Below are 27,578 nucleotides of genomic sequence, written 5' to 3'. Positions count from 1 at the left end.
GTGGTATCAGTTGTAATGTCTTTTATTTCTGATTTTATTTATTTGAGTCTTCTCTCTGTTTTTCTGAATTAGTCTGATGTCAGTTTCATTGATCTTTTCTATCGTGTTCTTTGTTAAGTCCTCTTATTTTTAACTTCAAGAATAGCAAAGTTCATTTGTTAAAGGAGTTGCTCTTTCCAAATGAGAAAGATGAATGGGATTACTCGGGTTTCAACAGTTTTCCTCTAACAGGGTCTATCCTTTAATTTTCAAAACCTTGACTGTAAGTGGAGTAAAGAAAAGGTTAAGGAAAAAACACCCCTCTGTGACTGAATTCCACTACCAACATCAAGGGAAAAGCCAAGTTTGGCATTAAGCAAGCTTGTGGTCCCACCCGCAGCAGGACACACACGTTATGCAATAGGACACATGAATTATGCAATAGGACACACACGTTATGCAGCAGGACACACGTTATGCAATATGACACATGCGTTATGCAGTGGGACATGTTATGCAGCAAGACACGTTATGCATTGGGACACATGTGTTATGCAGCTGGACACATTATGCAGCTGGACACACACGTTATGCAGCAGGACACATGTTATGCAGCAGGACACATGTTATGCAGGACACACGTTATGCAGGACACACGTTATGCAGTAGGACACATGTTATGCAGCTGGACACACACATTATGCAGGACACACACATTATGCAACACACACACATGCAGCAGGACACGGGTTATGCAGTGGGACACATGCATTATGCAGTGGGACACACATTATGCAGCAGGACACACGTTATGAAGTAGGACACACATGTTATATAGCAGGACACACGTGTTATGCAGTAGGACACACGTTATAAAGCAGGACACATACGTTATGCATTGGGACACATTATGCAGCAGGACATGCGTTATGAAGTAGGACACACATTATGCAGCAGGACACACGTGTTATAAAGTAGGACACACGCGTTATGCAGCAGGACACATGTTATGCAATAGGATGCAATGTTACACCAGGACCCAGACAGCCCAGGTGGGCACAGCTGAGCACTGGGAACTACTGCCAGACCCTGAGGATGCCCTGTGCATGCCGATGCTTTTTATTAGGCTTAATTCTGTTTCATTCTAGTCACGGTCAGTTGTAGGATTTTTTAATTTGTTTTGCGTTGTCTTTAATGCTGATATGACCCACTAAGGATCTGAGCTGCAGTTTGACCAGCGCCAGGTCGCACATGGGTGCCAGAGGGCCGCGGCAGAGCTAATGTCCAGTGCTGCCCCACCCGTGGCAGCCTTCATGCCTCCAGCACTTGTGTTCATTCTCGGTTCCCCCAGAAATGCTCCTCCGGCTCTTCATGTGACCGCATCTTTGTTCTGCACACACAGCCACTTTGTTTGCTGGCCCCGCTGTACAGGCTGCAGTCTCTGCTCTGAGCCCTGATTGGGTGATGGCTCTGTGGCCTCCACACATCCGGGCACAGGGAAGAGGAGGGCCTGGCCTTCCTGGATGAGAACCCCGGCCTGGGCAAGGTCGGGCTGGGGCAGTGGGGACGCGTGTGCCAAGACCAGGGGTCAAGTCCGGCATTTCAGAGACTTGCTCACTCCCTCTTCCCCTGCCCCTCGCTGCCTGCAGGTAAATTCTACTGCAAGCCACACTACTGTTACCGGCTGTCTGGCCCTGCGCAGAGGAAGAGACCGGCAGGGGCGCCTCTGTCTGGAAAGGTAACGGGGCTGGGCTGCAAGGGTGGGGGCAGCAGGTGACCGTCCAGTGTGGTGACAGCTCAGGCATGGCCAACAGACCCTGGGTGACCAGCAAGCAGCCCTTCCTGTGAGTGGGAGGGTCTGAGAAGTGGTCTTGGTCCGATTTGGGGAGGGGCAGCATGTCAGGCCTCATCGAATGTTGAGTTTCACTATGGAAGTGTTCTTGCCAGCACCTGAGCTACATTGGGAAGAACCTGTGCATCCCTCCCTTCTGCTCATTCTGTGTAAAAAAAGCCTTTTGCCTTGAAAGTTGCACCTTTCCTGAGAGGAGGACACTAGAAAAGGACTTGGCTCAAAATAAATGTTCTGTAGCCAACTCCTTTAACTTTGTTTATTCTGGGGGCCACTTATCTAAGAATTTTATCTTAAAAGTCTGAGCATAGTCAGCTCCCTGCTTGTCTCTTCAAGTGAGCTTGGTATCCTCTCTGATGGGGTGTTCCTGTGTGTGTAAGCAGCTGACCATTGCTTCCCGGAGGGCCTCTGGGGTGGCAGAGAGCTGGTGGGAAGGGGTACCAGGCACCTCTGGACCGCGACCCCCGTGACGTGTGTCCTGGCACATCTCTGGGTTGCCTGGTGAGGGCAACTGACCACAGTGAGGTGTCACCGTTTCTTCAGATGTTGTGCCTCACTCAGTCATCTTCCTCTCCTAGGAGGCCCGGGGACCTCTGCAGGACAGCCCGGCCACAGATGCCAGCGGACGGCCCAGCACCAGTGCCAGCCCTGCCGAGAGAAGCCCAGGTAGCCTCACTTCCTTGTTTGGCTGGGTGGTGCGTCACTCGCTCGGCCTCTGCGACAAGGCCAAGGGGATGAGCCAGCACCTCCAGTGCAGCATTTCGTCGATTGGGCATCAGGCGGCCCAGAACCCTCCGGACTCCTTTTTCATGTGCCAGCTGCTTGCTTTCGGAGTCCCCTTCCTCTATGGGCTGTCGGAGGTGCTGGTGCAGATCCGAGGGGAGTTTCACTGGCCCACTGTGAGCCAGTAGGGCACTATCAGGTCAGCGGCATTGCCCACACTTCGTGCCGTCTGTTCCAAGTCTCAGAGTTTTATTGCCGGGCCCTGGGACCTGCTCACATCCATCAGACACCTGGGGGCCAAGCCCAGGCCTGTCCAGAGAAGAGGAGTTCAGAGCTGGCTACTTTTAGCACTGACCTACATGACAAGCCAGGGCGGCAGGGCCTTCCTGTAGTCTCTCTTGGTGGGCTCCTCAGGCCGAGCGTGGAACTGTGAAAATGCCCCAGGGTTTGCACACACGCTCACCTGCACTGGATCTCCTCTGTCCCCTTCGCTGCACTGGTGTCTGGGGCAGCTTCTGTTGCTCTCCCCACACCTGTGACCGCTAAAGGACAGGCCCTGGCTGGTTCCACTTTAACCTCTTCCTGCATCAGGAGGCGAGTGCCGCCACCCGCACTTCTAAAAACACGTTTATTCTGATCTCGGAAGGCAGGAAGAGAAGGGCTCACGGAACCAGCTTTGTTGTGAAGAATAGTGTTTTTTCCCTTAAAGCTGCTTCTCCCTACTCTCTGCCAAAGCAGCCTGCGTGGGGTGTCCACAGTCCCACAGATGCGGGTGGTCCCCGGGACCTGTGCAGCCCCGCCTGATCACAGGCCAGCTCACTGCAGCCGGCGGGAGAGGAAGTCATCAGGGCCCTGCTGTCACCTGTCACAGGTGTCCTCCCATCCTCAGAAATCACCACGTGGAAAGGACAGGTTATCAGCTAGATGGAGAGGAGTTGGTCGTAGGATTCCTAAAGGGAACAGGGTGGTCCTCTTGGTCCTCAGACGAGAGGCTGGTAGTGCTGCTCCTCTGACCGTGCTTTGGAACTGATGGAGCCCCGGGGGCAGGACGTAGGAGAGCTCAGCTCTGCTGCTGCGTGTGCCTCGCTCTGATCTGGGCAAGTCTGCAAGTTCCCTGCAGGTTGGACCAACATTTTATAGCCATGTTTAAGCCACAAAGGACTTGCTGCTACCCCTTAAACTCCTTATAATCCATCTTTCTTATGAGGTGCTGAGGGCCCCTGAGTCGGGGAGGGGCTGGCAGAGACGCGGGCACGTGCCTTGGAGCAGGTGAGCACTACCTGGGGCTCAGCACACAGCCAGGGCGCTCAGCCTTTTGTGAACATCTGCAGAAGAATGAAGCCAGCGGGGGTCAGGCAGTTCCTGGTCATGCACTCGATCTGGTTCAGTTTGCTGTCCGTCTGTCTGCTTTGGAAGTGTGGTGGACTTCAGGATTTTAGGAGCTGTGGAGAGTGAAGGGTTCCGTAGAGAAGAGGAACCTTCTCTGAAGCAGGGATAGAAGATGAGAGCTGGGCTTGTGACTGAATCAAAGGCCTGTGGGCCTTCTTGATTTTGAGGGAGACGCACCTCTCACAGCACGCGGGGTTTAGGATGTGAGCCCTGGTTGGAGGTACCCTGTGGGCAGCAGTGAGCCAGTGCCCAGAGCACTGGGGTCCTGCCCTTGGAGGCCTGGGCTTTCAGAACAACAGCTCTGAGTGTGGACACACCCCAGGGTGCCAGCACTTCTCCTCCATAGGAGAGGAGCAGGCCATGGGTGCCTGTTACACGTGGCATGACGTTGATTTTTTCTGCTCCTTTAATAGGAAAAAAAAAATCCCAAACTAAAGTTTTGGTTAACTGGAACCTTGTTTCGAAAAGATTCAGAATAATTCAGGTGTTGGAGGGCTTCAGAATGTGTGCTGTGGACGGCATTTGTCAGGCCAGGTCCTGGCACGTGCCCTGGGCTGCACTCTGAGCAGGAGTGAGTGGTGCATGGAGAGTGGTTCACACCTGGGTCCCTGTTCCCTGAAAAGTGGGGCTGGAGGAGCCGTGACTGGTCGGCTGTTGTGCATCTGCCCCCTTTAGTCTGTGGCGTTTCCCTCCATTCCCTTGTGTTCGCCTCTTCCACCACAAAATTACTACTGTTGCCAAAAATACAAACGCAACCTGTGAGTAAGAACCTAGTCCAGTGTCCTCTGTCTCTGGCAGCCTGGCCTGTGGCTGCTGCCTAGTTTAACATCTTTGTCTGTGTGTGCTTTTGATGTAGAAACCCTCTTTTCTGTTCTCAGTCTGTAACTAGTTTGTCTCCGAGCTTCTTACATTGGCTGCTGTAGGTTCGTGGACCTGGCACAGGTTTCCTTACCCTGGCCTCAGAGTACCTGCCTGTAGGAAACATTTGGAGAACAGGTAGAGAAAGAAAACCCCAGATGGTACGTTTTCCCCTTGAGTACAAGACCCTGCGGGTTTTGAGACCCTCTCTTCATCCTTTACACCTCGTATGATGGGGAACCAGAACTGAAGTGTACAGGTGGGGGTCATGGGGATCAGAAACACTGTCCTTCCAGGCCCTGCGACAGACAGGGGACGGGGAGAAGGCTTCATTGTCTGTCATCTTACAGAAAGATGACCTTAACACACGAGGCTGTCTGGCTGGGCACTGCCTGCCCTGAGTGGCACCTGCATTCCGTAGTGGGCATGCTGAGGGAGCACTCGGAAACCAGGTGTTTACCTCACCAGCTGGGACGGTCGCATGGCAGGACGACCCTGACCCATCCTGGGTTTCTGCCACTAGGAGGGAGTCATTACCAGATCTCCCACTGCTTCCCAAGCCTGCTTCCGTTTCTGGAAAACCCGTTAGTGAGGCAGAGAATTCCACATCCAGCTTCCCTGCCCGGTCCCGAGAGTCGTAGCAAATGGTGATGTGTGCATGTTTACATATATACATACACGTGCTTGTACGGCTTTAGCTTCATGTGTAGCAGGTGTTTGATATATGCACGTTTACATATATACACACATGCGCTTGTACCGGTTTAGCTTCATGTGTATAAGTACACTTTTACATATTATGCCCTGAGTAATAATCACAATCCTAGTGGAGCTTTTTCTAAAGCTTCTCTTTCCTTGGTTCTGGTTTACCTGGGGACCTTGCCTAGCTTAGTGTTCCGGTCGGGGTTTGGAGGGAGCAGAGAAGCCGGGCTCCTGGTGGAGGTGGAGACTGCGGGGTGAGGGTCTCAGAAAGCAAGCAGTGCATACTCCCAGCACCGGAGACCAGGGGCACAGGGCTCTCTCTCAGGGGCCCTGAGGACCGCTTCGCTTCCAAGGCATGCCTGACTCCCTGGGCCTGTTACTGCAGCTTCCTGCTGTCTCTTGGTGTTGTGTGTCTGTAGACAGTGGAATCCCATAGTCCGTCCTGAGAGTGGCCTCAGCGTGGCCTTGAAGGCCTGACCAGTTAGTTAAGGGGTTCCACACCCCACTTTTCCTGAGCCGTTAAGCAGCAGTGGATCTCCAGGCATGGTATGGAGACCAGAGCTGTGTCAGGGATGCCCGCCTTTCTACCTCCGGCCTGCCTTCTGTGAAGCGTCGTGCTTGCCTTTAATGTGTGCTGTTGTGAGTTTTGGTGTGTTTCTTTGTGAGCTGTTTTTATTTAATTGTGTAACTTTGTTTTTTCTGTGAAACTGTTTTCTGTGAAACTAAGGTGTTGTGCTTCTAATTTTTTTTTTTTTTAACAAATGTTACCGTTCTTATTTAAGAGAATAAATTCCAAACAATCTTCAGGTTTCTGAGTATTTCTTTTCCTCCCCTTTCTCCTGATTGGAGGGTGGGAAGGGCCCCCTCAGGCAGGTCTCGGAGTGGGCTTGACAACACTGTGCCTCAGGACTCTGGCTCCGGGGCTGGGTCGGGAGAGAGTGTGGGTGTACTGAAATGGGGAGACAGGGTGTTTATACCTGAAGTAAAGGTTCCTGTCAGTGGAAAGGCCCCTGTTCTGGGGGTGGGAGAGCATGCTGGAAGACATTTGCTTGCTTCGTGGAGGAAGATGCCACCTGTGTTGCACATCCAGTCAGCCTGCATGAAGGCCCCGGGGGACGGGCAGGTGAGGAACAGAAACTCCCCCTGAGCCAGTGTCTGCCGGGGCCCCGGGCCAGTGCCCTCCCCCTGACGAGCTAGTGCCAGGCCCAGGAGCACATAGGCACCTCTCCTCTGCTTGAGGCTCTCAGGCCATAGGGATGGTCCAGGTCTGTCCTCCCGACTCTGTTTCTTTCTGTGACATGGACCCTGAGCTGGGGGACCAGTTCTGCCTGACCGCTGGAGCCTGGAGGGCTGAGCCTCCAAGACCCTGTCACATTTGCTGTGACCTTGGCAGTGCGTCCCGTGGAGCCAGGCGTAGCCAGTCTGGGTGCTGAGTCGGGCCCTGAGAGGGTGCCACGGTGGGGTGAGGGGCACTGAGCACCCCGTCTACACAGCTGTGCTCTAGGAGACGGGGTCTGGCTTGAAGGGCCTCTCCCCTCCACTCTTGGGTGCCCGCACAGCTGCAGCACCTTGCTGGGTCCCGAATTCTTCTTGCCTGCCTCCTCTCCCCCTTTCTCAGAAATCAGTCAGTCGGGTCTGTCCTGGCCTCTGCAAAAGGCCGGGAGAGAAAGAGCGGGTGAAGACCGTGGAGAATTCCCTTTGGGTCTGTTTCTTCCCGAAACTTCTTGAGACCCAGTCTCTTCTTTTCTCAGCAGCTCCCTGGCTGTCTCCCTGACTGGCGCACTCCCCGAGAGGGCTCCTGTGTGCGGACGGGAGCGCGGGACAGACCCTGGGTCCCGCCCTGAGGAACACACTGGAGACAAGCCCCCACATGGCCTTTCTGGGGTGTAGTGGCTTGCACAGGGCTTTGGGGAAACTAGTGCCTAGCTCCCAGGCCCTTTTGGAGAGCTCTGAGACTTCCCCAAGACTCCCGAACCAGGGCTTACCTTGCACCTTAGGGTCCAGCCCTGCACCCAGCGAGTGCTGGCTAGGAGACCATCCCAAGGACCTGTGGGGATGAAGGCGTGGTGCCGGGTTGTGCCTCATGCTCCACAGCTCCTCTGGGCCAAGGGTGGGGACAAGGCTTTGCTCCAAGAAAGACAGTGATTGAGAGGGCAAGTCACCCCCTCTCCCACCCACCCAAGCCCTAACTCAAGCCAAGCAAACTTGACCTCGCCCTTGATAGTGTCCACAGGGGAGGTCAGAGTGCCCCCATCACTCACAGACACCTCTTGTTGGTGCAAAGGGCAGTTTGGGGATGCCTTCCGGGGCTCCTGGGGCTGTGTGGGTGATGACCAGGAAAGTCCTCACAGTCCAGTCGGGACCTCTGTTAGCTCTCACGTGTCCTTCACCTCTCTGTCCTTGCCAGCTCACTGTGGACTGTACGTTGACCGCATGAGCCTGTCCTCGGTGTGTGCGTTGAGCTCCTCTTCTGTGCTTGTGTAAGGCATCAGGGTTATTCCCACCATGCCAGTGTTGTTTCACGGTGTCCTTACCTGGAACTGTGGGTCTTTGGTAGTTGTTTTGTGTTAAGGGGCCCCGGTCTCCGGAAGAGCTTGGGCCCTCCAATCAGGCACCTGCGTCTCTTGAGTTCTTGCACCCCGGGTCCTGGTGTGCCTGGGCCTCCATCACAGCCAACTTCCTGAGACTTGGCCTCACTGGGGCCCCTGTAGACCTAGGCTGCCAGGCAAGGCCCGGGGCCCCGGGAGGGCCTGGGCCTCAGACGTGTGACAGCATCGGGGCTGTTTGCATGCAGAGGCCCAGATAGGCGTGCGTCATTCAGCTCTCGTGCTCTTCCATGGTGCTGACCCCTCATATCCTTGGAGGTGAGTTCCCGAGAGGGCGACCCTCCTGGGGCTACGTGGCTTCTCAGAGGTCAGACCTGAAAGTGTGACTAGGGATCTGAGACCCCGAAGGGGAACAGTACAGCTGAGGTTGTCCCAGTATGGCTACAGCAGCCTGTTTACTCTTGTGTCCCTGTTTCCTAGAACCGAGTCAGGATCTAGAAGGACCTCCAGGTAGGAGAGACCTGTTGTGAAATTTCCCTCCCAGCATTTGCTACCAACACACCTCTCTGGGTCAGTAGATTCTTCCTTTAAAAGAGGTTTTACCCTTGGTTCGGTCTCCCGTGGGTCACTCTGCACCAGCTCCCTGCCTGCCTTCAGTGAGGCAGAGCTTTCTTGGGGCCTCAGCACTGCTGGAGGCCCAGCCCCATGGGGAGCGGGTGCAGGTGTGGGCAGCCGGCCCCAGTGGAGGCTGGAGCCCTGGAGTCGCAGGGCTCGGCGGCTGCCTTGAGCTGATGGCTGTGCTCCCGGCGACTGCAGACACCACGCCAAGGGCTGTGATGTTTACAGCCAGGATGACCCATCTCTGCCCTGGAGTCCCTGTCAAATAAAAACAGAGTGAAGCTTGGCATGTCGGGCTTCCCCAGTGACTGTACCGGTCAACCTGCTGCTGGAGCTGGTGTCACAGAAACTCAGAGCGCGGTTCAGGAGGACGTGTAATGTTGATGCAGCAGGCATGCAGCACTTCTGTGCCAGGCGCTGTCCAGATGCAGCACTCCCCTGTAGCTGCGAGGAAGGCAGCATTTTGCAGACTGGATCGAGGCCACGTAACCAACCTGGGCGGAGCCGGTGGAGTCTGCCCGCAGGACATAGCACCGCCCTGGCACTGTCCGGCCTCCAGCCTCGGCTTGTCTGCTGGGGAGAGGGAAGAGCTGCGTATTGGCTCCTCAGAGATGACGCGTTAAAGACATTCCTGAGTGCCCTGTGTCATCCATGAGCGTGTGGTTATTCCCAGGAAATACACGTCCCCAGCTTTTTAGCAGTGACCGCCACCCCCTGGCTGGGGATGTGCCTTTGCAAAGAGGGTGGATTTGAGAGCCAAGGGCATTCATCCCTGGTACGTGAAGGGGATGGTCAGAAGAGACCGAGGAGGAGAGCAGTGATGTTGAGCCAGCTCCTCCTCGTTTTCTCCGTATCAGCTCTCGTTGATGAATTCGAGTGAAACCAAGCCTGAAGTCATGTCAGTGAGGATAGACTGGAACAACCTCTCCCCAGGAGGGTCCGTTGGGACCCTCCTGCCTGTCAGTCCCAAGGAGACAGGCTTGTGTTCAGGGGGGTGATCAGTGCTGCTCCCTGGGCCCCAGTTTCTCCTCTGCTCTCGCATTTTATCACATCTCCTAAGAGGCCCCCAGGGTGGTGCAGCTGACGCACTGCTCTACAGTTCTCAGCAGTGGCCCGGCCGGGCGCCCTGGGCGGGGTTTGCCGAAGGAGAGGGAGAGATGGGGGCTGCCCGATTCTGTACTGACAGTTGGAGCAGAATCATCAGGACAGGAAACACTGACCTTCTCATCTGTCTTGAGTTTGGGCCCCTCCAGACTCCACTCATATCAAATGACCCTGAAACCCGGCTGAGCAGGGAGCATGCATCATTGCCGTCTGGGCTCTGCCATTCCGGTTGGCACATGAGCACTCAGAGGCCTGAGCACATCGGGCCCAGCTGCAGGCAGGCATGCTGCGACGGGCCCTGCGAGCCCGCAGAGGATGTTTTGGGAAATGGAAAAATGAAGAGAGCTGGGGACACGGAAAACGAAGCAGTGTTTTTCCACATCGTGTTTCCAAGTCTGGTTTCCTCCCTGGGCTAGTGAGCGGACCTCCTGGCGGACCTGTGGGCTTCTGTTCCCCGCTCTGGAGGGCCGGGCGGGTGTGTGGGCAGCCCTTGCGTGGCAGGGATGGACAGTTCCTGTGAGCCAGGCCACGCTGGAGGACTGGGAAGGGTGGGGTGGTGTGCCCAGCGCGTGGCCCTGTATGCCTGGCGTGGTCCTTCCTGGGGGGTTGCTCCACTCACTGCCCTCTGGGGTCAGGATGCCTCACCTGAGCAGCAGAGGTGGGCAGCAGAGGGGGATGTCTGAGCTCACCGCTCCATCCTAACGACCTTGTCCGTCAGGCTGCGGTCCAGCATCTGGCGGGCGGCTGGCCCCTTGAGCTTGAGGTTGGAGACAGTCCCTTGTGACTTCAGGCAGCGTTCCGGGCTCAGTGCTGTTGACGTTTGGGTAGATACTTCTGTGTTGTGTGTTGTCGGCTGTTTGTAGAATCCGTGGATGCCAGACCCCTTCCCAGGTTGGGATGTTGCCAGGAGACCCCGAAAGAGAAGATCATCTGGTTGACAACCACCGTTCTAGACTAGAGTCAGAAGTGAGCACAGCATGCAGGCGTGAAATCCGCTTCCATGTGGTCCTTCCCTGTGGGAGACCATGCGGAGGGCGTGGGAGAACCAAGGCAGTGATGCAGGGTCTCCACCCTGGCAGGCTGTCAGCCCACAGCCCCGTGTGGGAGCACCTTGCAGGTGCTGCGGACGCTGTCAGATGTTGAGAATGCGTTCTAGAACAGAGGCCCAGAGGTCTTTTATGACCCACAGTGGACCGCCCTGCACCCCGGAACATGGTCATTCTCAGAGAACAGAGCCGGGCTAGGGAACATGTGCAGAGAAGGCGCTGACTTGGGCTCCAGCCCTGCAGCCTGTCACCCTGCCATCTCCGGTCAGTGGTCTCTCTGAGGTTCAGCTTTTCTGTCTAATGAAGTTAGAAAACATGGACGAAAGGCTCCCTGCTCCCCTTATCTCATAAGGCTGTTGTCAGGAGCAAATAAGCTAGAACACATGGAAGCTGGTTGATCTGACAGGATTTCAGGACAACAATCAGCCATATTGTTGGTGGGGCTTCCAGAAAATGCTGGGGTCATCAGAGTAAGTGTGAGTTTGGGTTCTTTCTGCTGACTGGGCAATGCGTCCTGCAGGGTGAGGACCGCACGGCCCAGTGGGCTGTGTTCCCAGACGGCAGAGGTTTGGGGAAACAGAACAGTGAGAAGGTCCTGTGTGTCTGGTCCTGAGACTGGGCCTGGGAGCTGGCCGGCACAGCACATTAAGTCCCTGCAGGGCTTGGCTAAATTTGGCCTTGCTTTTTCCTCGGCCTGCATGGATAGGCTGTGAGGTCACCTGCTGACTCTGTGACCACCAGAAGCTCTTCACTATAGCAACGAAGGGAAAGCAGTCACAGATGGGGTTTAGTGAAGCTGAATTGTCAGCACCCACGTGAGAGTCAGAGGAACAGCAGGGTTACAGCTTCCCGGGAACGGGGCCTGGGAGTGGTCTGGCTCCACCCACACCCTGTCCCCCAGGGCCTTCTGTGCCGCCTCATGGCCCCTGCAGGATGGAGTCGGGACTGGACAGTGCCTTGTGGTGCCCGGCTGGCCGCTGGAAAGGGCTTTGTGCTCTCCTCCATCAGCCTCACAGGGCCCTTGCCCAGACACTGGTCAGTCTCAGGGACTGGCCAGTCTCCAGGCCAGTCTCAAGGACGGTGGACAGATGAGAGCCTGTGTTTCAGATGGTGGTTGTGGGCCTGCTGATGGAACTTGGCTCATTTCCAGAAACAAATCTTGGGCTACCTGGGGGGAGGGAGATGTCTTCAACAGGAGTCTGCTGCAGAGCAGACGGCCTTTTGTTGAAGGCAGGGGTAGGGGTGGGCAGGTTTGTCCCTGTGATAGCTGAATTATGGGCAGTTTATTAAAAATGTGCCCAGGGGCAGAGACAACTGGGAGTGCTCTGCATCAGAGGGCACCCTCCTCCCCGAGTCCCCATCCCCGTTTGAGGTGTGCTCAGAGGGTAGCTGGCGTGATACAGATGAACTTGAGTCCTAGGGGGGCCTGCAGAGGGTGCGCAAGGCAGAGGGAGGAGAGAGGCCTGGGCCGGGCTGACCTGTGGGGCCATCCTTCTCTTTACCTGCCGCATATGTGATCAGCTGCATGAGTGGCTTGTGGACAGATTGCTTCCCTTGGGCAGATCACAGGGGCCTTCCTGTTTTTCGGGCGGCCCCTGTGGCGCCCCTGTGTGCACAGGTGTGTGGAGGCGGGTGGCCAGCTGGGAAGGCAAGAGTTTCAGCTGGAGCTTGGCTGGCAGGGACTAAAGAGCACCAGCAAACCCCAGTGCGCTTGTCACAGCTGCAGCTTCCCACAGGCTGACGCAGCAGATGGTTGGGCCCGATTGAGCTTCCCCTGTGAGGTGTCTCAGCACAGGAAAGACATATTACCTGGAGAGCTACACAGAGCTCTGGGACAGTCTTTTAGTGGAGACCAGGGTATGTGCCTTAGAGAGAATGATATGTGCCAGGATTCCCACGTGCCAGAAAAGCACCCATGGGAGATGCTGCAATAATAGCAGCAAAAAGAATTTAACACTAGAAAACTAACATGAAAGCAAAAGTTCCCTGGGATCCTGCAGACGGGGAGCATAGGCCTGTGGTGTGGACAAGCCCGTCGGCCTTCTAGAAAGGACTCCCTGGGCTGTGGGCTGTCCCCTCCCACCGGCTAGGTCTCCTGGGACAGCTCTGATTCATCCCTGTCGCGTTTCCCCTCCTCGGTCCATCTGTCACCGCTGACTCCTGGCAGTTCAGTGTCTCCCTCTTGCATCCACACAACATTCTTTTCTCTGTGCCTCACGTAAGCATACGGATAGACAAGTAGACAGTTGGCGTGTGAGGAGTGGTTTTCAATCCTGTCCTTCCATCTTTCCTTGAGTTCTGAGCTTCTCCGGAAGACCACCTGTCACCTGAGGCTGGCGGTGTGACTTGACCAGTCAAACCCAGTGTCGTTCTGTAGAGCCTGGGGTGTCACAGAAGCTGGGACCCCGCCCTGGCGGGATGCGAGCCCCACAGCCTGCTTGCTTCCTCCTGGGGTCCCTTTGTCGTGCTCTCCCTCGGCTTTCTCTGTGCAGTAACTGCCGTTTGCAGTCCAGGGCAAATGGATACAGGAGACCTGTACAACTTGGCAGTGAAAAGGTTGCTGGACCTCAAGACGTATCACCTAGCTCGTGTGCGGAATGCTGCCGTGTACATGGTGAACATAGTAGAGGAGGGTGGTGTACGTGGGCACGGGGACGGCCCTTGTGCATGTGTGTGTGTGTGTGTGTGTGTGTGTGTGTGTGTGTGTGAATATAATCCCCTTCACATGCACAGTAACCCTGGGCACAGGACTGTCCTCATTGAAGATCAGGAAATGCACTCTTCGTGTCATGGGATTTTCCTAAGATCTTTCAGTCAGTTGCTGGTGTGGTCCAGTGTCTTGGGGGGTCTGTGTGACTCTGCATCCACGTGCTGCATCTTGTCCCAGTGGGCACAGGCAAGAGTGGGGGGGGGGCTCTTTTGCCCGAGTGTGGGGTCACAAGATGTATCAGGAAGTGTGAGGATGGAGATGGGAGTGGAGGGGGCGTGGCGGTGACATCTGACATCTGAGCTCTTCAGAGTCCATGTGCCCACTGCGGTCCTCAAGAGTTCTTCACAAAGGAATGCTATAGTCTAGAAAGCACTGCCGTGGGCCTCCCAGAGTAACAGCCAACCCAGGCAAGGTCATCAGTGATCTTCAGACCATGGACACAGGGGTGCTGGGAACAGGTAGTCCAGGGTCTCCATCCACAACTGTGCAAATCTGCTTATTAATTCCAATGGGGAAAGGTCCTTCTACAACACAGAGCTGACAAGCACAGTTCAACCAAGCCGTCCAGCTGGCATCACCAGGAATGAGGGGGCCTGACTGTTCTGTGTGGATGCAGTTGCCCATGTAGGGGGGTCCCATGGAACAAAGAGACTTTACCATGAATCTCAACATGAGACAGACAATTGCATGGTGTGAGAAGCTCCACAGCACAGCTTCCCTGGACCCCCCATTGACCAGCCAGGTGCAGTGCTCAAACCCCAACTGTGTCCTGGACCGAGGGGTGGGGGCAGTGGGAGGACTCTCCCCTCGACAGGCTGCTTTCCTTCAGGTCCAGCCTGGACCCTCCCCCAAGCCAGTGTCCACTGCTCCCCAGGCTTACCTGCAGGGCAGATGAGGGGCCTTCTGTCTTCTGCACCACCCCCCAACACAGACACCAGCATCCTCTGGGCTCTGGGGGCCCCAGCCTTGTTGACCGCTGTGGCATCCAGCTCCCCAGCCTTTCAGGATGGCTGCCCCTCCTTCCAGGGGAAGGTTCCTTCCGTCATCCCCATTGCTGACCCTAGAACTTTGCTTCTTGCTTGTCTTGCAGGCCCAAGCGTGAATGGCCTAGAGGAGCCTAGCGTCGCCAAGAGACTGCGGGGCACCCCGGAAAGGATCGAACTGGAAAACTACCGGCTGTCGGTGCGGCAGGCAGAGGGGCTGGAGGAGGTGCCCGAGGAGACGCAGGCCGAGCACAACCTGAGCAGTGTGCTAGACACAGGGACGGAGGAGGACGCAGCCAGCAGGTTAGCCTATGGGGACTGCTGCCTGCTGGGGGCGGGCGCTGTGGAGCCCTGAGTCAGCTCATCTGGGTCTGCATGCTGGCTGTGACCTTTGACAGGCAGGTCGCGTGGCCTCCCTGTCTGCCTCCTCGTCTGATGTGCTGTGAGGAGCCTGGCCAGACTTGAAGGGCTGCTCTGAGTGCCCATGGACCATGAGGCCTGGGAGGAACTGCCTCCCTCTGTCCTTCACAGAGGCAGGGGGTGGGCTTGCCTGCTTCTCGTCTCCGGAAGCACGTGGCAAGACCACTCAGAAAGGGACTGAGAGCCTGTAGCTGTGGCGAGAGGTGAGGGTTGACCTCTCTGCCCAATTTTTTTATGCCAAGTGTGTCCCTTGCTCTTCTCCATGGTCCTTGAATTGCTGCAGCTTCAAGTGGAACCTCATCATGTTGGCCACCCTTGTGACATGGCCCAGGGATGGGCCACCCTGAGCACCCCCACACACACACAGAGAACTGCCACCCACGACTGGGGTCCCAGTGTGCTCGGCTCGAAGGGAGGGCAGCCTGGCCTCCCCTCTCCCACCTGCAGTTGTTTAAATTGACCTGAAGTTAGGAATGAGCACAGGGACGTTCTTACCCTGATTACCTGTTTTGGAAGATGTTAAATGACAAGCCCAGGGTTGGTCAGTGTTGTTAGTTAAAAAGAAAGTAAACAAATGACGTCACGGTGATAAGGCAGAAACATAGCTCAGTCAACACTGAAAGCTAATCAGACTCCAGAGGGCACGCGTTCTGTGGTCCACAGCCCTAGGTTTTCCTGCTGGAAACTGCCTCGCCCTGACCCTCACCCACTTCAGTTATCGCCACCCTGTCTAGTCTTGCTGTTTGCATCTTGTCTCCCTCGAGACTGAGGATCTTTTCTGTGGCAGTTTAGTGTTCCCTGCAGCGTCTGGGAAGGGCATTGTGAGCAGCAGACACTTGGTAAGTTTTAGTGGCACGAATGAATGAACGCATGAATGGAGTAGGATTCACTTGACTGAGCTGAGCAGTGAGGAACCTGCTCTTTCCTTCCTCATCTACTAACTGAACTTCAGTTAGGTGCTCAGAAGCATTTGCTGAATGACAGACTGACTGTAAATGGGTAAAACAAGCTAGTGGATGGCTGGAGGACCCACGAGTAGCACAGGCGTGGTGAAGTCAAGTACATCTCCCACTCTACCAGCTCACCCTGACAACTGGGTGTTCACACCCCCTTCCCAGCGTGGACAGGGCTGTCATGGCAGAGCCATTTGCCCCATGAAGGGTTGAGGGAACACAGCCCAGGAGACCACCCTTGCTTCTGACCCAGCGAAAGTGACAGTCTCCCGCATCACCCTTGGGTGGGGTATAATTTTCTAGAAAGACGATGAAACAGAACCCTCTGGAGGGGCTGTGCTCACAGCCGTGCTTAGGTAGAGCCACTCTCCTGGTGCTGACATGCGGCGATACCCTCGGAGCCTCCGGGTTCACGTTCCTTCTTGGGAGTAGTTGTGGTTGAGCCCGGGCTCCAGGTCAGCTGACGCTGTGTGACTCAAAGCCTTTGCCCCAAACTGCCTTCTTAGACTCTCCACCCTGACCGGAGGCCGCAGGAAGTCAGACTTCCCCCGTCAAGCAGGGCACCGAGGGCTTAGGGTCTCCCTCCCAGACACAGGCAGCTGGGCTGGGCCCTCGGAGCAAGGTGGGGCGCGCTTATCCCCAGGAGCGGGCGTCCAGGCCCAGCCCTCAGAGCGAGGTGGGGCACACTTATCCCCAGGAGCGGGCGCCTGAACCCTTGAGCAGTGACTGCCTCTCGCAGGGGGTGGGGAGGCTTGCACAGGCAGCCCGTGCGCCCATCTTGCCCTCTGCTTCCCCCCTGTCCCCGGTGCGCTGGCCCCTGAGGCGTCCTCTGTCCCATCCTGGCCCGCAGCGGGCGGCTGCCTTGCCGACTCCTCTGCCTGTGCCCCTGACCTCCAGACGTCCCCTCACTGGGTTCTCCGGTCGTTCCCACAGCAGTTCGGAGTCGGAGATGGAGGAAGAGGAGCCCCCGCTGCCCACCTCGGACCTGGGCGGCGTTCCCTGGAAGGAGGCCGTGAGGATCCATGCCCTCCTGAGAGGGAAGAGTGAAGAGGAGCTGGAGGCCTCCAGGAGCTTCGGGGCCGGGGAGGAGGACGAGGAGGACGAGGAGGAGGAGGAGGAGGAGGAGGAGGACGAGGACGAAGAGGACGAGGAGGACGAGGAGTCTAGTGAAGGTCAGAGGACACCCTCTCCTCCTGACCCTGACGTCAGACCGCAGTGTGCAGGGGTGGGTTTCTGTGGCTGGGGACCCATGACAGACGCCTCTCTCCCAGGCCTTGGGGGACCCGTGATGGGCCATCAGGGAGAACTGGGCATGGAGGCGGGCCAGGGCCTCCTGCAGCTCAGGTCACTCGTCTTCCTGTCCTGTTCCAGCTGAGGGAACTTAGCTTTCTGGGGTCCCTGGTCCCGGGTGTCGGGGGCTGCAGAGCATTGAGGAGAGGGCCTCCGGGCGGGCTCACCCGTGGAGCCTGGGGATGTTCTGGGAGCGAGCCGTGTCCTGGCGGGGCGGTCGGGCTGGCTCTGACACCTCATCAGGCACTCGAGGTGTTGGTCCCATCTGTCGGCTGTGTGTGTGAGCCCGAGTGGTGACAAGGAGCTCAGAGGGCCGTTCCCCTGTGCCGGCTTGCCCCGGGTCCGGAGTAGTGAGCAGGGGCCAGGCAGGCGGAGACCAGAGCCCTTGGGGACTCGTGTCTGTTAGGCTTGTGCTGTCTCTTCAGGCGCGTGGACAGGGCAGGAGGGTGTGACTCCTTGGCCTGGAGCCTGGCCCCCAGGGCTGGCCCTCGGTGGCTCTAGGACCTCTGCCCCGCGTGGAGGTCCCTGAGCTCAGCAGCCAGTCCCAGCCCGGGGACTGCAGCTCAGTGAGGGCCGGGTTCCGGCCAGGCACAGTGCAAGTAACTGGGGGTCCTTGGAGCACTGTGTTAGCCGGTGACCCACGACAGATGAGGCAGGGCTTCCGTGGGCACGTGGGCACCCCTTTGGCCCAGGTCCTCCTGCAGGCCTCGCTCCCTCCCTCCCTCCCTCCCTCTCTCCTAGAGGCCAAGGCGGGGCTCTAGGGCATCCCTTGGGGCCTGAACACCCCCTCATGTGAGGAGTCGGGGGGGGGGGGGCAGCGTCTGGGGTTCCTTCCGCTGCTGGCCTGCCTGCAGAGCCAATGGCCCGGGGTCAGTCCACGGGGACTGCAAGGGCACAGCCTCCCTGGAAGGTCCCTCGGTGGCTTGTAGCCCAGACACAGCTGAGGGTCAGGGTGCGTCCTCTCTTCCTTCCTGAGACATGACTTCTTAGATGCAGAAGTAGGGCTGGGCTTGAGTTGGAGGAACCGGGGGTGATGCTTCTCTCTGTCCTCCTCCCGTCTGCCCCCGCGGTGCTCCGGCAGGATGAAAGTGCTGGCCCTGGGACAGAGAATGCTTGCAGAGCCAGCTCCTGCAGGGGGATGAGGGCCTGGGTGCAGGTGAAAGTATCCCTGCTGCCTCCGCCGTGCCCCCAGGAGCAGGTCCCACGTGAGGAGGGGGCTTTCCTAGAGTGCAGTAGTAGGAGAGACAGCCACCCCAGGCCCACCCGACTGACCCCTCTGCCCCTTGAATGCCCGCTGCCTGTCCTCCATCCTGTTAAGACTGCCCCTGCTCTGATGCGAGCCGCTCACCTCACATCACAGAGCGCCCAGCACCCAGAGTGCCCAGGCAGTGTGTCCCCAGGCCCCCCTGCTTGGTGGGACACTGGCAGCCCCCAGGGGGAGCCTCACTGTCTTCCTCTGCTTGCCTGGAAGCTGGAGGAGGGGCCTGCATCTTCTCTTGGATTTGTTGTCCTGGTCTGGAGACGCAGCCCGTCCAGCTCCACCAGGGACCCTTGACCCCTGAGAAAGCCCTTAGCAGCCAGCAGCTCCCAGGAGAGCCCACGCCAGCCCAGTCTGGCACGCCAGCCCAGTCCAGCGCCCCCACCCACATCTGGTGGCCTTGTCGGTGGCCTCTGCCCCAAGCAGTCTTCCTGTTGCTAGAAAGTTAGGAGGTTGTGGTTCTTGTGGTGAAGCCAGATTGCCCCAGTAGACTGTGGAGAGGCCTTCGGATCAGATGCTGCTGAAAAGCCGCCCTCCCTCCGGTGGTCCCCCGCCCCCACGTTGCTGGCTGTCCCCTGTTTTGACCCAAGTGTATGGTGTGGTCCTAGTACTGACAATGCAGAGCCCCCAGGGTGGGCGTGCACACGTGTTCCTTGGATGCTGGCAGCAGGGTTCTCACCTGGCTGAGGAGCTGGGTCTGGTGTCCGGGGGCACCAGAGGGGCCCTAGAGGAGAGTCAGAGGAAAGGGCTTTGACTGCAGAAAAGGTACAGAGGGATTGAATTCTTGTTCCTGTGAGCTCCCTGAGCTGTGGTGGTCTGTAGGACAGACCCCGCCCACCTCCTCCCTGGCTATGGCCCCTCTGAGTCCACCCCTGCCTCAGCCCACCGTAGAAGGGGCAGATGATGACTGAGAGGCCCAACAGAGTCACGCTGTGCCTGTGTGAGCCGCTGGTTCCTGCAGGATGGCCCGGCCCGTCCACGTCTCTGTCCACGCAGCAAGTGGCAGTGGGCACAGGCTTGGTGGCCTTGGAGCCACGTGCGTGGGAGGCTGGCCTTGCAGAGGCCAGTCGTGACCTGCGCTTGGGTCCCTTAAAGGCAGTTGAGGTGGAAAGAGCGGCAGAGAGGAAGGGGCTCTGCGCTGGACGGGGAGTAACACTCTTCATGGATGACAGTTAACGTGAGTGAGGCTCCAAGGGGTGGGGTCTTACTGAACCAGTAGGAGTCAGGTGTGTGTGCGTGTGTGTGTGCACGCGCATGCACTGAGGCTCCAAGGGACAGAGTCACACTGAACGAGTAGAAGGTGTGTGTGTGTGTGTGTGTGCGTGCACGCGTGCGCATATGCACATGTATTGAGGCTCCAAGGGGCGGGGTGTCACTCGAACAAGTAGGAAGTCAAGTGTGTGTGCGTGTGTGTGCGCGCTCAGGAGCGTGCACTGAGGCTCCAAGGGGCGGGGTCACACTGAATGAGTAGGAGTCGGGTGTGTGTGTGTGTGTGTGTGCGCGCGCGCATGCACTGATTCTCAGTTTTTGCCTGCTTCTGCTTCACACTGATCCTGGCAAATATGGTAACCTTGCCTCTGTTTCCTGTCCTATGGTGTCTGCTCCCTCCATCCCTGGACTGTTCACATTCCCCTGTCTTCCTTCCTTCCTTCTTCCCGTCCTCTCTCCCTCCCTCACCTCCTCCTCCCCTGGAACCTGGTCCCCTAGTCGGGAGCCCGAGGAGGCTGCAGCAGCTGCTGAACCCAGCCGATCCCCTGGAGATCCAGGCCGACGTGCACTGGACGCATATTCGTGAGAACCAGGAGGAGCAAGCGGCACTGGCGCCCGAGTCCCCCCTTCCTGGAGGTAACTGCTCGGGGTGCAGGGCCCCGGGCGCCTCCGCCCCCTTCCCCTCCGGCTGCAGAGGACTCTGCTGTAGGGCCGGGCCGCCCGGCTCCACACAAGAAAGAGCCAGTGAAGCGTGTCTGCTTCCTGGGCTCTCGTCAGTGGGGTGAGAAGGGGGCTGTCTTCTGACTGGAAACAATGGGGTGAACTTGACCTTGGAAGAACTGAGAATCTGCTGCCTTTGCCCGGTGTCACTAGGTCGGGCTCCTCTTTGTCCACTTGAGGGAATGTGCTTGCTCTTCATCATGCTGTGTGTCTGGGTGTGAGTGTGTGTGGACAGAGTGGGGTCAGGGGACCATATCTTGGACTAAAATGAAGTCCTAAAAAGACATTTGCTTCAGGGAGGCCTCTGAAGTAGCATCATTTCCAGCCCTGGGTTTTAGGGGAGGCACTCCGCATCTCACAAGAGGATGACGATGACCCTTGTTCTGGCTTCTTTAAAGGAACGAAAGGAAAACCTAGAGAGCGTTGGGGGCATCCTTCTCCATGCCCCAACCTTGGCATGCCCGCCTTGGTGTCTTTCCTTCTGTCTCTTGCCCTTTTGTTTGCGTGTTTGCATTTAGCGCCCACAGGGACCAATGTCTAACCATTTTTGCAGCCTCGTAAACACCCAGCAGCTCTTTGGGAGCCAAGAGAGAGCCTGCTGCCTGGGGACGCCACTTGGACTCGAGCTGCGTCATTCCCCCCCCACCCCACCCGTTCTCTCCTCACCCAGCACACAGGGCACCTTGGGCCTTGAGCTGTAGTGTCGTCTGTCTCTCCTTCATTGTAGACTCCAGGAGGACCTTGCTGTCCTCACCAGGAACGCTTACTCCCGTGTAACTGTGTATTTGTTGTCTGTTTTAAATTCAGTGCCTGACCTCCCCTCCGTCCGCCGTGCAGCAGTACAGGCCTGGCTGGAGTCGGTCTCCGGAGGTAGACTGGTGATGTTTGTTCTCTGCCCACTCACTGTAACCCTCTCTCGGCAGCCCTGCTGGTACCTTAACACGGGACTCCAGTCCTGCCGCTGGTGCATGCGCGGCAGAGGGTGGGGGCACGTGCATGCCTCACTCAGGCCGCCCACCCTTGCATGGACCAGACACACACCCCACGCCCTCCTGGAAGGACCCGAGGGGAGAGAGCAGGAGTACAGGTGGCAGGGAAGACAGACACCACTGTTAGTAGAGATCGGTGAAGGCTGAAGCTGGAGGACCATGCGTAGCGCTGAGGTTTCACGTCTGTGAAAGTGAGGGCTGGGCGGAGGCTGGAAGAACCACTGAACAGGAGCATCAGGGTGGGAGGCAGTCAGTACTGGTGGGGGGATGGGGTGGGGGGATTCAGCTGGAGGTGGGGGACAGGCTGGGTCTGCAGGCTGAGGTGCAGGGCTCTCTGAGCATTTGGACCACAAGGAAGCCGTGAGGCCTCCCTTGTCCTCACTGAACTGTTCTGGGGGCGTTTCTCAGCCAGGGGCTCTGATATCCAGGCAGGTCATGGGACTCCATCGTCTGAAGGTCCTGGCCTTGGCTGTGCAGTGCAGAAGGGCCAGCGTGCCGCTGTTGGGTGGGCAGGACAGAAGCCCTAGGCCGCCCCACCAGCCTCTCTCGCCAGCCGCCCGGTGTCCTCAGCTCCCGCGTCAGGAGGCACCAAACCGCAGGGAGGGCTGCTGGTCCCCCCCACAGTTAGTTTTGTTCCCAGGATGCTTGGACGAGTCTGAGGTGTCGGAACATCCCAGCAGCAGCAGACTAGACAAGAGCCGAGCGAGTTGGCGACACCCGCTCCCGCGTGTGGCTGCTTCTACCCCTTCTGCGTCCTGCCCTGGACTAACCCTCAGTTCCTCCCTCAGGCTGTCTCTCTTTCAGCGCTGCTGCGGCCACATTGAAGCTTCTTGCTGTGTTTTGACATGTGTGACAGTCGTTCCTTTCAGGGTACCGCTGAGGACTGTAGACGACTCCCGATCCCACGTCTAGGGCAGGCGTGTGTCTGAGTAGGAGAAGCCCCGGGGCCATGGGGCCAGGACTGGGATGGGCGGTTCTAGTGCACTGTGCCCAGAACCCCGGCCAGTTGGGGGTCCACGTCACTCTTGCTTCCAGCAAATGTGTGAACTTAACCTGTTGATGCCCGGCTGCTCACAGGCAGATTCAAGCACATGTGTGGGCTTGGGGGGTGGAGGGTGCCCTCTGTGAGGTGGGCCCAGGTTCTGTCCCCATCAGATCCTCTCTGAAAGGGAGCCCTACAGTGGCCAGCTGCTGTCCCACAGATAGCATGGGGTGGGGGAGTTGCTTGCCTTGGGAGGCCCTCCCCTCGAGTTTAGTGAGTGCCCAGCAACACTGTGAGCACATGGATGTCTCAGTCAGTGGGAGTAACTGAGAGGCTTCCACAGGGTTTTCCCAGCAATGCCATCATCACAGGACAGTGTTCAGGTCCCACCAGCTCTGTGGCTGCTCAGGAGCTGTGTGGGGCTCCCAGCTCCCACAGCCCTCCCCACCTCACCCACTCCAGATGGATTTTTCTAGCACTCTATGGAGCGGGTGCGTGTCATCACCTTGTCCTAATAAGCTGAGTGCATGGAAGAGATGGTGAGAACAAGTCACGGCTTAAGGAAGTGTTTAAAACACCAGGGCCCCCGGGTCCCGAGCTGCAGGCCCAACTCTTAGAGGTGCTTACCTCCAGTGGCCGTCACGGCTGTCTCTCGTCCCCGGCTTCTTTTCGCTTTGACCCCATGGGCGCTTTAGGTCACTGCTCGTCACTGCACATCCTGGCTGTGGGCAGTGCAGCTTCGAGAGGCCTGGCTGCTGGTCCCTGAGGGTCGTGGCCCCGTGGCCTGGCCTTGGGTTTCTGCAGGGCTGGACCCTTGGGCCTGGGTACGTGCAGGTCAAAGGGCAGCCCCTCTCCTGAAAGGAGACCCTGAGAAGAGCCTCTAGGCACCTTGGCAGGAGGGACGCAGGTCCTGGCAGTGTAGGCACTCCCAGCCTGGCATCCTGGGCAGCTTCCTGCTGGCTATCTCTTGCTCCGGCCGCTGGTCTGAGTGCTTCGTGTGCAGAGTGGGGGCCGGTGTGAGTGTGTGAGAGTGTGGGCTGCTTCCTTGGGAGAAATCACACTTTGTCCCATCCTGTGGCATGGAGGGGCTGGTCTTAAGTCCAGAAAGGACCTTTACATGACCCTCCCCCCTCTCCTGTGTGCCGAAAGAGACGTGTCTGAGTTCTCCCAGTGAGGCCACAGCCCTGCCCAGCCCTGCACACAGCCCTGATCCAGGCTGAGCGGTGCAGGTGCGAACAGACCCCCAGCTGCCTGGACTTGGTCCCCTCTCTGAGAGGCAGGGCTGGCCACGGCCCCTCGTCCTGTTCCTCGAGGGTCAAGGGGTCGGCACAGGGCCTGGCTGCCACATGTGCTGGACATCTGCCAACCTGGGCCTGATAAGCAGCGTTCTCCCCCTGCCCCCCATTCTTCTCAGACAGGCTCTCCCAGCAGCTGCTGGGGGAAGAGGAAAGCCGGCCGGCCCAGGCCACTTCTCCTCTCCTGCTTGGCTGGGTCCGTGTGCTCAGGAGGCCCAGCCCAGCTCCCGCCCTGCTCTCAGCTCCCAGCCCTCTCCCTTCTCCCTGTAGTCTGCCCGTGGACAGCCCCGAGAACCCAGTGCCACTGTCCGTCCCCACTGCCAGTTTGTCTGTCCATCTCTCTTTGTCCTTCCTTTGATGTTTCTGCCTTGCAGTCCCATTCGATGAGGATGACCTGGAAGGAGATGTGGACTCAGAACCAGCAGAGGTCGAAGGGGAGGCAGCAGAGAATGGGGACGCAGGGGACACTGGCGCCGAGCTGGATGACGGTACGGGACCAGAGAGCTCTGAGCTCGGGGAAGGCGGAACAGTGCACGTTAAAGTGGAAGCGAAGCGCTCGGAAGAGTGGCCGTTAGGACTCATGGTTCCTTCCTTGTTCTGCACTGACCTGAACACCTGCCGTTTCACCCACTCGGTGGACAGGGGCTGTGTTCATTCAGTTATGGGGAGAAACCGAGCAGATGTGGGACCTCCTACAGGGCCTCTAAGGCAGCCGCTGCCTCTGGAGGCTGGAACAATGGGATGATATGGGCAGTCTGGGGATCAGAGGACCAGCGGGCAGGGCCAGGCCGGGACGGGATGCACGTTGCTGCTGGATGTCCTGGCAGCTGGCCTCCAAGCCGGGGGGAAGGCAGCATTTGCCAGGGGAGCACGGCCTCACTAGAGGCCTGTGCTGCTGCTTCCCTTGGCCAGATCAGCACTGGTCGGACGACATCCCGTCTGAGGCTGACACGGAGCTGCACCGGCCGGCGGTGGGAGCAGAGCTGGAGCTGAGGGTGTCGGACGGCGAGGAGGAGCTACCACTGGCCTCAGCAGGGCACCCAGAGAGAGGTCTGTGTGCAGCCCCTTCCCCTGGGCTCCCTGCCCAGCCAGAGGGGGTGCTTCCTCTTGCAAATCCTGCTTCTTGTTTTTTCAGGTCCCTCCCGAGTCTCCAGCCCCACCCGGTCCCCTGAGGAGCCCACAGGCTTGTCCTCCCCAGCCCGCAGCCCCGGGGCACAGGTAAGGGTTCGACCCACTGCCTACGGTGCTGACAGGGCTGTTGGAAGCAGGAGTGGCTGGGGCTCCAGCCCCATCTGGCCCATTGTCTCCTGGTACCACAGCAAGCTGAAACAGCAGGATTTGTGGAATCACTGGTTTGAGTAGCAGATTTGTTTCTTCTCAGTGTTATGTTCAAATGACTGTGCTTTTCTGAATTAAAAATGTGTGTCTGGGTTACCAGGGGTGTTCACACCATACAGTGCAAGATGCTCCCTAAATAGTAACACTGTTTCCTGTGGAGCACATTTTAGGGGAGACATCTGCAGGGAGGCCAGAGCTGGAGGCTGGGGGCGACTTGACTTGGTCTTTGGGTCCTGAGGAACAGGTGACTTGGGTGTTTTCCCCTGAGATGAGCCCAGGAGTGGTCGGAAAGAGTGCCTGGAGGCAGAGTGTAACTGACACTTTCCCGCCTCACATCAGAGACCCTGGCAGGCTAGGGCACGTCGTGCTGTCCTTTGGCTGGTGTCATTTCAGGGCCCGAAGAACAAGGTGCACTTGGGATGAACCCAGCCTGAAAGCTGCCTGTGTGCACTGGGTGAGGGGCTCCAGAGCTGGACAGGGCAGAAGAGGGGGCATCCTCCTGGCCCTCGACTATGGCCCCAAGGATGGAGAGGCTGCTTCAGGAAGCTCGGGCCCTTGGTGGGAGAGCGCGCCTGTCACAGCCCTGCCTTCTGAGTGGCTCCTGTCACCTCGATTTCCCACAGAGCACCTGTCCCCCCCTTGCCACTGTGGCCACCGGGGTAGGGTCACCTGCCGAGAGTCCTCTGCTGGAGCCCTCGACCCCGCCAGCGGAGCCCGAAGCTCGCCCTCCCATCCGATCACAGCCTGAAGCCAGGACGCCGCCCTCGCCTGCCAGCCCCCAGCACCAGTCCCCGCCCGCCCCACTGCCCATCTGCTCCCAGCCTCAGCCGTCCCCTGAGGCCACTGTGCCATCCCCCACCCTGTCCCCCATCCGCTCCCAGCCCGTGCCGGCCAGAACCTCCACCCCTCTGGCCCCCCTCCCTGTGAAGAACCAAGGGGTCACCAAGGACACACTGGTCAGCCCCCTCCCTGGGGACGAGGCCCTGAAACGCAGCGACCTGGTGGCTGAGTTCTGGATGAAGAGTGCCGAGATCCGCCGCAGCCTGGGGCTCACGCCCGTGCGCCGGAGCCCGGGGTCTGAGCCTGCCTTCCAGTCCCCTCCCCTGAAGGCCTATCAAACAGAGAAGGTCCCCCAGAGCGAGGGGCTCCGGCTCCTAAAACTCCCATCTGTCCCCAGGAAACTGGGGCTGCCCACCGTCGAGGGTGCCCAGCCCTGCCCGCCCACCCCTGTGTCCCCGCCCGACAGGGAGCCGAAGGTCCCGCGGGAGGAGCACAGAGACCTGTCCAGCAGCTCAGGGCTGGGCCTGCAGGGTAGCTCCTCCCGCACCAGGACACCGGGCAGCCAGAGCTTCAACACCTCCGACTCCACCATGCTCACGCCCCCTTCCAGCCCGCCACCCCCGCCTCCTGATGAGGAGCCTGCTACCCTTCACAGGAAGCCAGCCTTGGCAGGGCAGCCTGTGGCCTCGACACCCACACCCCCGGTTGCCTGCGTGAGGCCCCCACGGGAGCCTGCCCAGCCCCCCCAAGAGGAGGCGCGGAAGTCTTTCGTGGAGAGCGTGGATGAGATCCCCTTCGCAGATGACGTGGAGGACACGTATGATGACAACACGTGTGATGACCGCACGGAGGACTCGAGTCTGCAGGAGACCTTCTTCACACCCCCCTCCCACTGGCCCCACCCCAAGCCGCCCTTGGCTGCAGAGAACGGCCGGGGGCCGGAGAGTGGGGTCCCATTGCAGAAGCGGGGGCTGCCGCTGGTCTCGGCCGAGGCCAAGGAGCTGGCGGCCGAGCGCATGCGGGCTCGGGAGAAGTCAGTGCGGAGCCAAGCACTGAGGGACGCCATGGCCCGGCAGTTGAGCAGGATGAAGGAGATGGACGTAGCGGCTGCAGCCCCTGGGACCCCCAGGACCCCTGCACCTCGCAGAGCCGCTATTGTGCCCCCCAAGGGCCCCGAGGAGCCTGCCCCGAGGCAAGAAGCCACGAGTGAGGAGGTGCTGTCCCCTCCCTCGGACTCAGGGGGCCCGGACGGCTCGGTCACCTCGTCAGAGGGCTCCAGCGGGAAAAGCAAGAAGAGGTCATCCCTCTTCTCTCCTCGGAGAAGCAAGAAAGAGAAGAAGCCCAAGGGCGAGGGCCAGCCCCTGGAGAGGCCTAGCCCTGGCACTCTGGAGGAAGTGGCCGCCAAGCCCAGGTCTCTGTGGAAGTCCGTCTTCTCCGGGTACCGGAAGGACAAGAAGAAGAAGAGCGACGGCCGGTCCTGCCCCAGCACCCCTTCCAGCGGGACCACAGTGGATGCTGGCAAGCCCAGGGCATCTCCCGTCTCAAGAGCAGGTTCGGCAGTGCAGCCCCACCCCTGCCCTGGGCACAGCTTGGGGTGCAGGCTCTCCCGTCCCCACGGTTCCCTCCGAAGACCCCTTGCCTGTGCCGCCCTGCCTCCCCTGGGGTTTCCTAGGGAGGAGGACGCTAAACTTAGGACGTTCCAAAACAAGCGAATGGCTGGGCAGGGGCCATGGGGTGGCTGTGCTTCCTAGGGAAGGTGCTGCAGCTGGACACGGCCTGTTGGTGCATGGGGGCTCCTGCCTGGGTGCGTGTCAGGATCCAGGCCTGTGGCTCCTGG

The 27,578-nt window shown here is 58.6% G+C and overlaps 1 protein-coding gene across 7 annotated transcripts in view; it reads left to right on the top strand.

Moving 5' to 3' along the window:
• MICAL3 (microtubule associated monooxygenase, calponin and LIM domain containing 3) overlaps positions 1 to 27,578 on the top strand; it is a 141,604-nt gene that overhangs the window by 95,842 nt on the left and 18,184 nt on the right. For all 7 annotated transcript variants that reach the window (XM_070453283.1, XM_070453286.1, XM_070453285.1 and 4 more), the window contains 9 exons: positions 1,629 to 1,717; positions 2,407 to 2,494; positions 14,615 to 14,810; positions 16,814 to 17,052; positions 20,136 to 20,273; positions 23,998 to 24,111; positions 24,536 to 24,673; positions 24,759 to 24,841; positions 25,585 to 27,292. In XM_070453283.1, the coding sequence (XP_070309384.1) occupies positions 1,629 to 1,717; positions 2,407 to 2,494; positions 14,615 to 14,810; positions 16,814 to 17,052; positions 20,136 to 20,273; positions 23,998 to 24,111; positions 24,536 to 24,673; positions 24,759 to 24,841; positions 25,585 to 27,292 (2,793 nt within the window). The remainder of the gene's footprint in view (positions 1 to 1,628; positions 1,718 to 2,406; positions 2,495 to 14,614; positions 14,811 to 16,813; positions 17,053 to 20,135; positions 20,274 to 23,997; positions 24,112 to 24,535; positions 24,674 to 24,758; positions 24,842 to 25,584; positions 27,293 to 27,578) is intronic.

Source organism: Odocoileus virginianus, chromosome 23 (assembly GCF_023699985.2).
Source record: "Odocoileus virginianus isolate 20LAN1187 ecotype Illinois chromosome 23, Ovbor_1.2, whole genome shotgun sequence".
Lineage (NCBI taxonomy): Eukaryota > Metazoa > Chordata > Mammalia > Artiodactyla > Cervidae > Odocoileus > Odocoileus virginianus.
This window is presented reverse-complemented; position numbering and strand designations above follow the sequence as displayed.